This window comes from Candoia aspera, chromosome 2, assembly GCF_035149785.1.
Source record: "Candoia aspera isolate rCanAsp1 chromosome 2, rCanAsp1.hap2, whole genome shotgun sequence".
Lineage (NCBI taxonomy): Eukaryota > Metazoa > Chordata > Lepidosauria > Squamata > Boidae > Candoia > Candoia aspera.
The window spans coordinates 209,253,419-209,268,296 of NC_086154.1; the positions used below are offsets into that span (position 1 = coordinate 209,253,419).

Genomic DNA, 14,878 nt, shown 5'->3' on the forward strand with positions numbered 1-14,878 from the left:
TTTGTATGTTGTTGTTGAGCAATGGCTGTACAAAGGAAAGTCAAAGAAATGGCTAAAACTAAGAATATGAACATTTTTAGAAGAATAAAGGCAGTGGTACTTCTGGAAGGGGGATAGAATACAAATGCTGGAAGGAATTATTTGTTTCCTTTTCACTCCTTCCAATTTTTCTGGAACTGGGGTCTGATAATTTGTACAGCTGAGTAAAGTTCCAATCAAGGGAATCACCCCTCTTCTCCAAACTGAAACCTGAATTGAAAGCCTAACTGAATTGCCAGATTGAATTAAATGCCTTCCACCTGGCATCCTGAGTATATGGCAGTACACCACATATTCCTCCTACTAGGTGGGATGTAGGCAATAGTATATGAGCAAAAAAGCAGATTCTAGATTAGGGATTTTAAGTGGCCTAGTGTAGTATGAGTCTTTTAGGTAAAACTGGGCTTTAGTTGCACTTGTGGCAGAGTAGCCAAAATGTGCCAACATTGAATGGTGTTATCCTAATCATTAACAGGGAATACTGCCTGTGGCATGCATGTGATTACAACTGGTAACCTTGTTTAGTCTTCTCTAGTTTACTGAAAAGAGTTATACAAGGGCTCCAATCAACTACAGCCATGATGGTCAGCATCTATGCACCCATCGGGTGATAACCATAGCATTGTGAAGATTGCACCCTGTAATGTAAGAGAAAAATGGTAAAGAAAGTGAATTAATGAATGAAATGAAAGAAACAAGAGTAAATGGAAATATTGTGTGTGTGCATGTACAACTGAGAGAAAGAGGAATGATGTAATAGTTCTGAATAAAGTTCTGATCTTGTAGAGTTGATGAATTCCATGCAGGAAAGTGAAGGTGTAGGTTTAGTTATGAGCAAAATAGATGACACATATGTCAGAAAGTATAGATTGGTATCATCTAGGTTGTTATGAGGGCATATAAAAGTAGGAATCCATAGGTGAGTAATACCTATCACTGCTCCAGTGATAGGTATTAAACATACCTATCTGAAAAAACAGGGATAAGTTTGAGAAAAATTGTACATCTTGTGATCAAGGGGATAAATTCAGAGTGACCAGGGTGGTCATGGTCTGAGTCTCTTCTGTGAAACAGTACCATCTAGTGGAACCCAGGAAGTGCACTTTCTCCATTGCAGAGCCTGCCCCATCATGTAGCCTCCGTTGACATCCAGATGGCTATGTTGTAATGTTCTTTTATAATACTATACATTTTATGCTTTTTGTATTGTGAAATGCCTAGAGTCACAGTGTTTAGATGGGTAGCCATATAAATTCAGTAAATAAATAAAATTCTGTTAGACATGAATGTATGAGTAGGAACAAATGAACAAAATGGAGAATAATGAAAAAGGGATTGGGCCATTCAGAGATGAGTAAAAATGCTGACTGGTTAGTATCTGCTTAGAACAGTCTGCTTGTTTCAGTTATGTAGTTTAAGCTTAACTCAATTTATTTTATTTTATTTATTTTCTATCCCACCTTTATTATTTTTTATAAATAACTCAAGGCAGCGAACATACCTAATACGCCTTCCTCCTCCTGTTTTCCCAACAACAACCCTGTGAGGTGAGTTGGGCTGAGAGAGAGAGAGACTGGCCCAAGGTCACCCAGCCGGCTTTCATGCCTAAGGTGGGACTAGAACTCACAGTCTCCTGGTTTCTAACCTAGCGCCTTAACCACTAGACCAAACTGGCTCATACATTTACGTAAATAGGAGATGGATCAATAGCATAAGTGATCTGTTTATTATGAAAGATTGAAATAATTAGTGAAGCCTATAGGAGTGATGAGATGTTCTAAATGTGAGATGTAGCATTATTTGGCGGTGCCAAGAATGGATCTTGGGGAAAACGCAGACATCAAAGAAAAAGACAGATGTGAAAGAAACTAAAATGGAAACAGGATGACTGTTGTGGATGAGAAAAATGCATAGAAGAAAATGATTGCTGCAAATATGAGGATGATGTATATGGTATAGACTACATGGAGAGAAAGAGAATTGCAAAGTATGTAGTCAAAGAGAGTAAGGAATACGTAAGAGGCAGAGAAGACTCAGAGGGATTTTGACAAAACAATTTTTTTAAAGTTTTGGAACTGATCAAGAGGATTAAACAAGGAGCCTGCAGTGGAGTGAATGGGATTCAAATATTTGGGATGAAAGTGAAGTGTGAGAATGCTGGAACTAGCAGCACTCTGTTGTTTATGATCCTCATTCTTTTAATGGTCCATCCCATTTTTTATTTAAATGTTTAGTATGAATTTTGTTCAGGTTAATTATTTCTCTTACCAGCTTTGCAGACACAAGAACCATCCACTGGGGAACAAACAGCCTCATTTTTGCAATTGCACATAGATGAACATTTTATTCCATATGTTCCAACAGGACAAGGAATAGAACAATCAGAACCCTAGAATGCATTTTACAAAAGATAAGCAAAAATGCAATGTTAAGGAAAAGGATTTAATTAGATCTTTAAATGAAAAGATAACCTTATCAATGTAACGATGTTAACTAGTTAGGTAATGAAACGTCGGCAAGATGATGTTACTTAGCTGGGTATTGAAATGTCAGCAAGCAACCACCAAGCTCAGAGAGCACCAAGAACTCCACAGTTAGAGCTACGTATATTATATTCTACTGAAATAAAGGTGTCTTGTATGCACTCCTGTGTGTTGTGAAGCAGCTCTTCTGAAGGAATGCCATAGTCCTATTAGCTATCATTACAGGAAGCTGCTTCTTATTCAAAGGCAGAAAACCAATGAAATAACAATCAGAATTTACCTTAAATCCTGGGGCACAAATGCATTTTCCAGTTGCGCTGTCACAGTCAGCACCATTTTGGCAACTGCAGATCTGTTGACAAGATTCACCATAGAATCCTGGGGAACAGGTCTCGTTACAAGAGAGCCCAGTCCAGCCAGCCTTGCAAGAGCACTCTCCAGACATTGGGTGGCAGCTGCCAAAAAGGAATGGATGGATAAAACATTTGGAGAGAATATGACACCAACAGCCCAATGAAGAAAAATGGACGCATTATACAAAGGATTTCACACAAAGGAGTTCTTTAGAAAAATACACCCAACTAGGGGCGCGGGAGGGGAAATAGAGGACCATACAGTCTACTATTAAACTACTGCAGTAATAATACTCTACCACTAATAATAATTGTTGTTGTTGAAAAATAGCATCTACTTATTTTATGCTTTAAAATAAAATCTGTGCCGAGGAGAACTATCACTTAGGCATAATTATGAATACATTTATACATTTATAATTAAGTTTTGGGATGAAATATGACAGGTATTATTCAAATATGCAGTTATATCCTATAAAACCAAATGAAAACCTAATTGTTTCAGTACTTCATTACCTTGGAACAGCAGAAACAAAGAAAATAGGCTACCATGAAGATCAGGAACATAATTTGTATTCTGATTGTTTAAAATAATAATTTTTTCAAACCCTATGGAAATACAGTATGATGTGATCTCACACAATACTCAGGAACATTAGTATTTAAGGTTAAATATGTATGTATGTATGTAGGTAGGTAGGTATTTCCTTAAGGCAGCTTACACAGAACTCCCTTGTCCATTTCTTTCCCACACAAATCCATGAAGTAGATTGGGCTGAGAGTGGCACTAGCCTGAAGTCTCTTGGGGTGCTTCCAAGGTTAAGAATGGATTTCAACCTTGGTGTCCTAAGCCTGGGCCAATACTTTAGTGACTATACCATATACTTAATGAGAAAATACTAGCTTCGAGAAAGGGATTCTTCTCAGGACTGCAACAAACAAGGTTAAATCACCCCCTTTATACCAGCTGCAAGCCTGTAACTATCAGTCCCCAGTATTTATTCATTTTCCAAAAACTTTAAACCAAAGTCTATTTAACAGATACATAATTTGACCCTGCATGAACCTATGAGCTTTCATCTTAAATTCTGGTAGGTGTTTAGTATGCAACTGTTTTTGTTTTTTTGTTTTAAACTTAGAAGTAGTGCCAAGTTGCTTTACAGGGGAAAGGTCAAGGGCACTCTTACAGCCTTCGAGAATGTGGATAGCTTAGTTTCCATACCTGGTGTCAGACCATCTGCTCCTACCTGAAAACAGCAGTTTTATTCAATGGGCAACCACACAGCTGTTATCTTGCAACAAATGGAACTATCAGCTGTGCTAAAATATATGTGCCAAGACAGTGAACACAAGGAGCATTCTGTGGTCCTCTGGCAGGAAAAGCACTTAGCTTAACTCTCACCAAAGGGAAGCCTTAATATCCAGATCAATTATGTTTACAATAGGCAGGCTGTTTAAAGATGACTGATCACTGATTGAAGTAATATTCCCTAAGGCATTCTGAAAGGGGGAAATGTACTCAAGTCAAGACATATTAAATGAACGATGACAGAAGAGTGCATCCTTTCTATGTTTTAAAAAAAGACCTCTGTTCAATGCCCCTTACTCATTTTTGCCAATGTAATTCCTTTCAGTTGGCTGTTCTTTATCCCTATTATTAAACTGCAGTCAAAATGTCCCCAAGATTTCATTTTTCTTATGAAAGAAATGTGTGTGTGTGTAAAGAATATGGAAAATCAAAAGGGCAATGGTTTCTCTTATTCTTATATGTTTGAAATATTTGAGAAAGAAAGGGCAAATTATAATTTATTTATATTTAAAATATTTTTGTCTCAACTTTCATTGTGGCACAAGCAGTAAATTCAACACACATTATGCAAACCCAATGAAATAATCCAGCTCCAAAAATCTTCATTTTATCTCAGTTGGGGAATGTTGCTCTCATTCATATTTTCTAGAGAAGATACAGCTCTAGCAATTAGGAACATACTGAATTATATTGCATTGGCAAAGTGGATTTTAGTTTCCAAATCAAAATCTCTCTACTAGCTGGGACAATAATGCTTCACCTAATGGAATAGGATTTTGCAATTTATTTCTCTGTTTTTAGTTATTTTCTAACCCAGAAGAACTCAACTGGGTCAAGGCCAGATCTTTCCCAAGCACCACTTCAGCACAAGAGATGATGTCACTGACCCAGGACTAAAGCCTATGTCTCACTTATGCAGATGTGATCTCACTCCCAGGCAGAAATGCTTTGAAGGGCTCTTCCCTGGAGCCAGCACTTAAAGGTGCTTTTAGCAGGGAGAACTATTCAGAGCTGGCTCCTAGGAAGCTTGTTTCAGGCACTCTTTACCTTCTCCCCCTGAAGGTAAAGCAGAGGATGCTTGGAAGTGCTCTACCTGAACAGCTTTCAAGGGCAGCTCACATGGGCTTCAGAATCATGCTTTTTATTCTTAAACACTTTTTATTTTGCCTTTAAAAATAAGGAAAACATCTTCTATGTTATTTTAGAGCAATGAGAAATGATATGGTAACACCTGACAGTAGTTTGGAAATAAATAATAATCAATGAGTGTACCTCAGGAAGATATTTTAGGTCTGCCAACGATGGGCAACATTATAGTAAAAAAGCCAATAAACAAACAACAAAAAGTATGATAATTATATCAGTATATATGATACACATATATACTGATTGATTTCAAAATTATATATCATAATCCATGATTTAGGAAATTAAAATGCTTCAGTGCCTTTGGTGTAGTTACTTTAATTGGCAGTGCTTAGGTTGCACAGAGTTTGAAGAATGATATACATACCTAAGTCTTCTTAAAATAAATCTTAGGAAATTAGTTTGCATAATGATCAAACTGACATCTATATTTAAGCAACAATTGTCCATACAGAAATGTGAAATCTAAAGAAGGTCAAGGCATTCAAACTGTTCGTGTTTACATTTCTCCAGGTATACCTACAACACTTTCATGGTGAGCACATTTTTGAAAAATTTTCGCTTAGCTTCACATCGTAGGCCTAATGTTTGTGGGTGTGTGGGTGTATACATGGGCATGTTTACTTTGATGATATGTGTACAATAAGAAAAGCCTTCTTGACTATAACTGAAAAGTCAGAATTTGATCAACTTAAACCTTAACATATTTGCAGTATTAATTAATTTTTGCCATTGTCTCTGACATTTTTTGCTGTTTGTGCTCACACACACACACAATTTTTCACCTACATTATAAGCATATTATATTATTACTATATTATCCATAATGCCAATCAAACAACTTGCTCTTCTGAACTCTAAAATGAACAATATAATGCTGCTATACCCATATCACTGCTAAATCCATTCAATTTGTTACAGAAAGGAAGAAATGTTAAAAACACATTCAAAAATAATCATGTGCTTCTATTTGAATCAGAACATTTTTAGTCTGGCTTGAGCACAAGCTTTCTTTCAGTGGTATAAATGAACAGCTGTGTTGAACATGAATCAAACCAATCCTTGAAATATCAGAAATGCTATATAATGTTGTGCCATTCTTGTAAATCTAAAATGCCAATTTAACACATCTACTACAAATTTACTTAATTTTCTAAAATATTAACTAATCCTAATTTCTATATATAGTGTGCGAGGACTTGATAAACATTCCAGCCCAGCTACTACTTACTGAACATTGTTATTCAAGAACAAGAAACGGAAAAAGAGTGAACATACAACTTGGGCAATTTTTTTCATTAGTTATTTATAGTGGTCTTATAATGTCACTCAGCTATTGCTGTTGTGACAATTCACTAAATCAGGCAAACTTTATACAGCAATAGCTGTATAACACAGTGAATCACTAGAGAGGATAGTGATAGTCAAGTTAATGGAAAAGTTGCTGGCTTCCAACTCTAGTACCGAACACAACAAGCACTTGGGATTTTTAAATATATATTCCTCATGAACAATAATGCCAGAGAATGAAGGAGGCATTTCTTTAGAAGTTTCTCTGCCAAATGTTCAGCTAAAGATCTCTAATTAAGCAAACCATGCATGATTCAATTTAAAAATAAATAACCTAGCTAAACTGCTGTCATATCAAGCCCAAAACAACTATACATTGCATCTTATATGTTGGCTTCAGCCAAAGACAACCTAGCTCTATGTTTGTGTAAGCTTCTGTGTCCAAAGTGGTACTCTTTGATTCTTTAGAACCAGATCCAGCTTTCACTCAGTTGGAAGATATAAGATAAAACTCTTCCATTTATTTCAAATTGTGGCCTAATACATCTATTTACCTAATGTCTTCTATTGTCCTAATTTGAGTAAAAGCTTCCAAAGCTCTGCCAGGGAAAACAAGTAAACTGAGGCTTTGTTTTCATCAGTAGATCATGAACATGAAACCTACATTCTTAGCAATTTTTTTTTTCCTCCAAGAAGACATAGCAAAAATCAACCTTTTTTTAGGTATTAGTATTTATAGAATGGAACCTAAGGTTCTTCATCCTTGTGAACAATTGTTACTACAACTGCCATTTCAGGATATCTGGAAAAACATGTTTTCTCGTATTCTTATATCACCCTCATATCCTCACTAGGGATTCATGGTGTTATACAGTTATTGCTGTGGCAATATGAAGTTTGCCTGTGTTAGTGATTTGTCACCACAGCAATAGTTGAGCAACATTATAAGACCACTATAAATAACTAATGAAAAATATTGTCCAAGACTAGTTGGCAAAAGTTTATTCCAATCAGATACAACAAAAATGTCTATCTAAAGTACCTGTGAGTATTTGGCAAATGACAGGGACATCTTTTGTCACATTTAAGACCATAGACTACTTCAGCACATAGCCTTGTTTCACAGTGTTCTCCTGTATGTCCTGGCTCACAAAGACATTCGCCACTAATATGATAGCATTTTCCACCATTCATGCATTGGCAGATATCTGCACACTGCATTCCAAAAGTTCCAACTGGACATTCATCCTGACACCTGGTGAGAAAATCAGGGAGAAAAAGATACTTTCACTTTCTAAAATTTTTTTTGAAGTATATGTTTAATTCTTCATTTGTCAGGTAACAGCACTATACACATAGTAGATACAAACACAATAATGCATATAAACACAATTTCACGCAATACAAATAATTGTGCTCTTATGTCTTAAGCAAGATCATATGTACCTCCTAGCAGAGATATTACATAGATATTACAGATAGAAGACATGCATACACATATAATGCCTTTGGAAGTGACTCCTCCAGCAGGATTACCATATCAAATGATTCCCATGCACAGTGAACCTAGGCTTTATACCTACTTAATAATATAATGACATCATCCCAGAATTCTGTAAGATCTACACATGTTCTATAAGGATGGCAGAAAAAATAGTTGTTTAGCAAAGTAGCAATAGCTATAATATTCAGAGTGGACACCTCTAAATAGGAGAAGTCAGCAAAGAAGCTGCAAGAAGATCATGTATTGTCATGAGTAAGGATGGCGAGCAGGGAGCTCCCATCCAGACTGTTAAGCGCATGCGTAGCACTGAGGAATTGGTCAGCCATTCAAAGAGACACAGATCGGGACCGCCTTAACCTTTGGGGTTTATATGTCTGGGTTTTTCCCACGCTTCTTCAGTTTGTTAGGATTCCTGTTATGTACTATCAATAAACATTAGGGACCAGTTCCTTGTCTCAGCGTGTTTCCTGGCTGTTAGGACATGTATTGATGAAATATGTCTTATGCCCGGCATTTAGACAGCTGTATGTAGTATACTGTGATTAGTTAAAGGTAGGACAGCCAGATCTAGGCTGCAAGAAATTAGCCCAAGACAACCCCACATTGCACACCAGTCTTGAATGGAGAAGTGCAACCCAACCCAGGACCTAAATCCCAGAATCAGGAGCCTAAATACCTGCAGTCATTCAGTCATATCAGGATTGAACCTGAGTCTTTTCCTCCCCATCCAGACCCACACAGCCTCCATACACTGGGATAGGACCTCAACAGCATCACTTGGTCAGCCTGGGACCAAGATGTATAATTGGGTATCATACTGATGATTCCTGATCCTGAACCAACCAGTGGCCTCACTCAATGGTTTCATGTCAGTGTTAAACAGAAAATGGATGAAAAGCATGCAGGGAGGTGGTAGTGTAGCAAGGACTGTTTCCAGTGAAGAAGGAAACATGGCGGTATTTGAGCTCCATGAAATCTTGAAGTGGGAGGGGAAAAAGGAGGTCTTTGAAGGATGGCAAGGAACTGGAGTTTTTGCAGTGCATAGTGCATTGCCATTGGTTTGCTAGTAGCATTATATAATGGGCAAAAGTGTGTAATTTAGCAGAAATGTAATATCATTATGTGATATGCTGAAATAATATGCATACAAAGAAGGAATACAAAAATCTTACTTCATCAACTGAGAGATATAAAGAGCTATTTAGTAAACATAAAGTCAGAAGGAAGGAAAATAGATCTCTTTAATAGGACTGCTTAATAATAACTAATATAAATGCTAAGAGAACGTTTAAATCTAAAACAACTCTTAAGCATTTAAAGTCCATCTGCATGAAGTTATCCCACTACTGTAAAATCTTTGTAGCTCAAACACTAGCTAAACTGTATTTTTCCAGCCTTCCATAATCATTCATTTCAGTTTAAGAAAAGGGACATTTAGTAAAAAAAAATGATGTAAATATAAAAAAATAATCTAAACAATCATTGTCAATCAATTACAAGACATAAGTGTGGGTGTTCACATGATTCTCAAAACTTGGCAGCAAAGCCATAACTCAAATACCCATAAAGCCCTTAAGAACTGTGGTTACATTCTAATATTATTTTAAATGTTATCTTAAGTCCATTTTTTCTGTTTGTAATATTTCATACAGATGGAAACCACATCTGTTTACTAAAAGATAGTAAAGCAAAACAAAAACAAAAACAAGTAGATAACTTCAGACAATGGAACCAGGTTAGAGGGGTAACAAACATAACTGAGGTTGGCTCAAAACAATAAAAGTTGGCTCCATAGGTGTCTATCAGTCAGGTCCAGCAAACAATTCATGAGCAAATCCCCTTTAATTTATCTTTGCTGTTAAGAAGCCATCCTAGATGAGAGGTAGAACACATGCTTTGCAAGTATAGGAAATATACTTAGTGTATAGACCAGGTTTGATCTTGGCCTAATCATCTAACTGATAAAATCTTTTTGGTATTGTAGCTTCTGTACACCATCAATATGTCACAGTAATGAATATATGGTAAAAAATCACATACAACAGGACACTCTGATGTAGCCTAGAGCAGTGTTTCTCAAAGTATGGTCTGAGGACCCCTGGGGGTCTCCCAAGATCCTCTCAGGGGTCTGCAAAATCAAAATTATTTGCCAGCCTATGTTGAAAAATAAGACATTATTAAAATCCCATCAAACAATTGTGAGAAGCAGTAGGGGCAGCAAATGTGTCTATTTTAATTTGTAATACAGTAAATATCAATACATAAAACCCAAAGAAACAAAAGCTCTTTTGGGATCCTCCATAATTTTTAAAAGTGGGAAGGGGTCCTGAGAGAAAAAAGTTTAAGAAACACTGGCCTAGAGTGACTGACAGGAGTCAGGCAATGGAGACAATGAGTATCTCTTAAACATAAAAGGTAATTAGAATACTATTTCTTTCCTTTCAAGGGGTTGCTCCTCCTGATTGCCCATTATGAAGGGCACCAATGTAGTAATTCTGAACATCCTCATTTCCATATAAAATGCAATGAATGCTGCTGCTGCTAATGTTGAGCTAGACCAAGGTCTCCCAACCAAGGTTCCGTGGAACCCTAGGGTTCTGCGAGAGGTCACTAGGGGTTCCCTGGGGGATAACTATTTATTTAAAAAATTATTTCAAATTCAGGCAACTTCACATTAAAGAAGTACGTTTCACTTTTTATTTTTAGTTTAAGAACACCGTTAATGCATACATACAGGCCTACACATGAAATGGATTTAACAATTTTGTACCTTCTGGCCTATATTTGAGCCTGAATGTGCAGGGGTTCCCCAAGGCCTGGAAAATATTTCAAGGGTTCCTCCAGGGTCAAAAAGTTGAGAAAGGCTGAGCTAGACAGTTACTGAGCTACACAGAAAAATAGTCTGAATAGATGTAAGAACAACTCTTTTTTTAATTCCATATTTAAACTTAAGGCAGGCAGTTCCTGATTGCTCTGAAGAAGGACATTTTTTGTCAATTTTCTATATTAGACCTCTGAAAATTATAACAGAATTTTGATCTGTGAAGCAGAATTTTGCTATAATATTTAATCAAATGCTTATTCCACAAAGCACCATTTGATTTATTATGTGAGGATTTATTCACTTAAGTGTCCATCTCTGAATCAAATCCACTAGGACAAACTACATAACATGATATTTCCTGTGAGAGTTGAAAGAGGAACACCCCAGGCATCTGTGTGCCATTGGATGTTGCTCTTAATAACATAAAATAATGTTATGCAAAGATAATTGAAGGTTTGGAAAAGAGGCCAGAGTTATGGCCAGCTGCTACACATTCCTTTGAAACAACAAAGAGAGTATGCAAGATTCTATAAAATATAGCGAGTTCTTATAACTCAATAGCTAAAAAAGAATCCACTGGAAAGTTATTCTGCACAAATCCCACATACATAAGAAGTAGTAGGATAAGAATTTAATTTCTAGCATAAAGCTCACTTAAATACTTGTGGGACAGAATTTTCTCTTCTTCCCTTCTTAAAATGATTCTTGGTATCATATCAACAAGAAGGTAAAATATAAGAAAAAAAGAAGACATTAAGCCCCTAACATTTACAAGGAAAGAGTTCATAGTAACTGGGGAGAAGGGAGTGAAGTGATGATACTGGGAAAATAACGGGCAGAAGAAAATGTGCAAACAGCTTAATTCACAACCATGGGAGTTTTCATGACTTATGTCCTCACATAAAGCTGTAACTGATTAAAAAACAATAAAATAGGAATAAATGTAAAAGATGAAATGGGGCAGTGCTTTTTAACGTTTTCATATTATGGTTTGCAGTGAAGTGGCCAGACTATTCAGAATGAGTGGGGGGGGGGACAAAAAAATTGCAAAGAGTTTTTAAAAATAAGATAATAAATTGATCGTTACCAATGGATGCATAGCTAAAGAAAATCACTTAGCTATATAATTGAATTCCAGTAACGTTCTTGACTAAAATTGAACCAGCTCAGGTTTTGCTTAATTTTGACTGGAACAGTAATCTAGTCTGTGTAATACTGTAAATTCATCCAGCTTTCCTCTTTTCCACAATAATGATGATAGAGTGTTCTGGCATTTTTTCTTCTTACCGTTCTCCTGTGTACCCTGGACTGCAACGACATTGTCCAGTTGCTAAATCACATGTTCCTCCATTGTGGCACTGACATTCTTGGGAGCAGTTCTTTCCATAACGCCCTTCTGGGCAGGGCTGACCACAGACTGTGCCCTGTGTGAAAACAGAACTTCAGTTTTTTGCATGGGAGTGTGGCTATGAGGGAGAAAGGTGAACTGATTTTGAAGAAAGCAACAAGATTAAAATATTCTTGTATGAGACAGCTTGCACACCATGTAAAACAGGCAAGATATTTTTTAGCTTTGTAATACTATATTTGTTTTCACATGAGTGTTAGGCTGTTAATTTGTCAGAATATTTATGCTGTAAAAGAAAACTAATTCATGATTTCATTCCTAAGCAACAGTAACAGATTCAAACATATAATTTCCCTTTTTTCCTTCATATAACCTAGAACTAAAACACCTAAAACACACCCATGAAAAGCTTGTTAACTTAAATTATTTTTGTTCTAAATGTACATTTATATCCTTCCTGACAGAGTTTAAAACAGATACTGCTTTGGCTGGTTGTATAATATGGTATTTAGTAAAGAACATTGGCTTCATGGAATGGCAGCTATGAAACTTAGACCACAATCTTAGCACTGGGGACAAATAGCTGAGATCAATTAAGGATCATAGATGGGGGAATTTAGTTTGTATGTGAGATTATTTCTAATTTAGGTTCTTTGGGGGTTTTTTTCTCTTTCTTTCGCCTTTCACACATCAAATGCACATCAAATGCAAAATACAAAGAAAAAAGAGATACATAGTGGTAAAATGACTCCTAACTTTCAAAAATGGCAAAGAATCTTGTCACATTTGATCACTAATAAATATAACACTGTGTATGCTTTCATAGATCACAGATTATAAAAAGAGACAGGTGTATTATAATTCACATATATGTTGTTGGAAGGGAGAAAAGGAAGCAGGGTGGGCAGTGATGCGGTATAAAAGATTAATGAACATTACTATACTCTTGTTAGCATAAATAAAGCAGTTTGATGTGACACAGACATTTTTGCCCTGAACAAGTATTTGATTTGTGTGATATAAAATCCTGGTCATTATGTAATATGGAAAAAATGATTCTGATGAATTTTAATTTCACTTTTCCACATTAAAGTTGGTCTCTAATTTTCTCAAGAAAGTTAAACTTGAGGTTAGCATCAGGATGCATACAGATTAGCCAGTTGGTCCACTGTAAGTCTAGTGGACTTACTGATCATTAGGCATTGCTGACTAATGATGACATACTGAATATTAGGCAAGTATTAAGTTCCTTAATGGTGTAGATATTGTATTAGGTCCAGCAATAATGTTGTCAGAGTAAATATAGTAGATCGATTTGGCATCTGGATTTGCTGTAGGATGTGGTTCCTATATCTGTTGTTCCTAGTCAGTAGCTTTTTGAGATTAAATAGTTGTTGTGAAGACCCAGGTCTCTGGAAAAGGCTCTAATGCTGGGAAAGATGGAAAGAAAGAAGAAAAGGATGAACAGCAGCAAGATGGATGGACTAACTTACAGTGGCAATGAGTGCATCATTGGGAGACTTGAAAGAACAGGTTAGAGATAGAGCATCATGGAGAAAATCTATCTATGTGGCTGCTATGAGTTGAAAACAACTTGATGGCACATAATCAATCAATCAATCAATCAATCAATCAAAGCTATCTTTAAGGAAGTACAGCTTCCTACCCAATACAATTACCATAAAATTATGCTTATTGCAATGGACTGTAGATAATAGTTTGTAAAATTCTACTTATTCTTTTTTTTTCATGCTCCTCCTTGATTTTTCTGCAAATGTCAGATTAGGACTAGGAGTGCAGAATAAGGCCTAGTATTCTTGTAAAACAACATATGACTAGAAAAACAGAACAGAAAGTTGAATACATGCAGCTTGCGGGGGTTTCTACGGATTATCCTATACAGGCATCCTACGTAGAACAGATACTATGTACTTTTGTTGCCTACTCACTAGTACTTCGGTATTTGATATTTTTATTTGGTATGTGCTTATTTGTGAGTGCAGTCTGAGACCTAATTTTTCCCAGAACAATACTGGGAAGCAATTTCACATTAGCATGAATAACTCTCCCAGAATCACCCAGGGAACTTCCACAACTGAAGGTAAACTCAACCTTGGTTTCCTTTCACCACTATATCACTCTGGCTTTTTAAATCAAGAAAGGATCAGCTAGCCTGTTACAGATTAGACTGTTGGATGTATAGGTTTTTAATGGCTTGGTTTTAATCCCTTGTGGTGACATTTTATACTAAGAAATTCCCTCTCTTCATGCCTGGTCTTAGGTTATAAATCAAAATAAATTTTCATCAGAGTCTAAAGTGATGGAAATTTAAAGAAATTATAGCTACCATCCATCCAGGAGGGCAGGCACACTCTCCGGTTACATGATGACATACTCCTCCATTCTGGCATGGGCATCTTTCTTCACACTGTGGTCCATGCTTGCCAGGTGGACAAAGATCCTCACAGCTAAAAATAAAGCACACACCCAGAGTGGTTAACTGTAAGAGAAATAATAAAATATTTTTGTTTTTAATAGGCTTAGGGTTATTAATCTGTAAAACCAAAGGGAAATTATGCAGA

General features: G+C 36.3%; 1 protein-coding gene across 1 annotated transcript in view; it reads right to left on the reverse strand.

Moving 5' to 3' along the window:
* The window catches only part of MEGF10 (multiple EGF like domains 10), an 86,580-nt gene that overhangs the window by 30,008 nt on the left and 41,694 nt on the right, over positions 1 to 14,878 (reverse strand). Inside the window, exons 6-10 of the mRNA XM_063295277.1 lie at positions 14,644 to 14,764; positions 12,236 to 12,372; positions 7,663 to 7,875; positions 2,803 to 2,977; positions 2,308 to 2,428 (exon numbers count right to left, since the gene is read on the reverse strand). Of these exons, the coding sequence (XP_063151347.1) occupies positions 2,308 to 2,428; positions 2,803 to 2,977; positions 7,663 to 7,875; positions 12,236 to 12,372; positions 14,644 to 14,764 (767 nt within the window). The remainder of the gene's footprint in view (positions 1 to 2,307; positions 2,429 to 2,802; positions 2,978 to 7,662; positions 7,876 to 12,235; positions 12,373 to 14,643; positions 14,765 to 14,878) is intronic.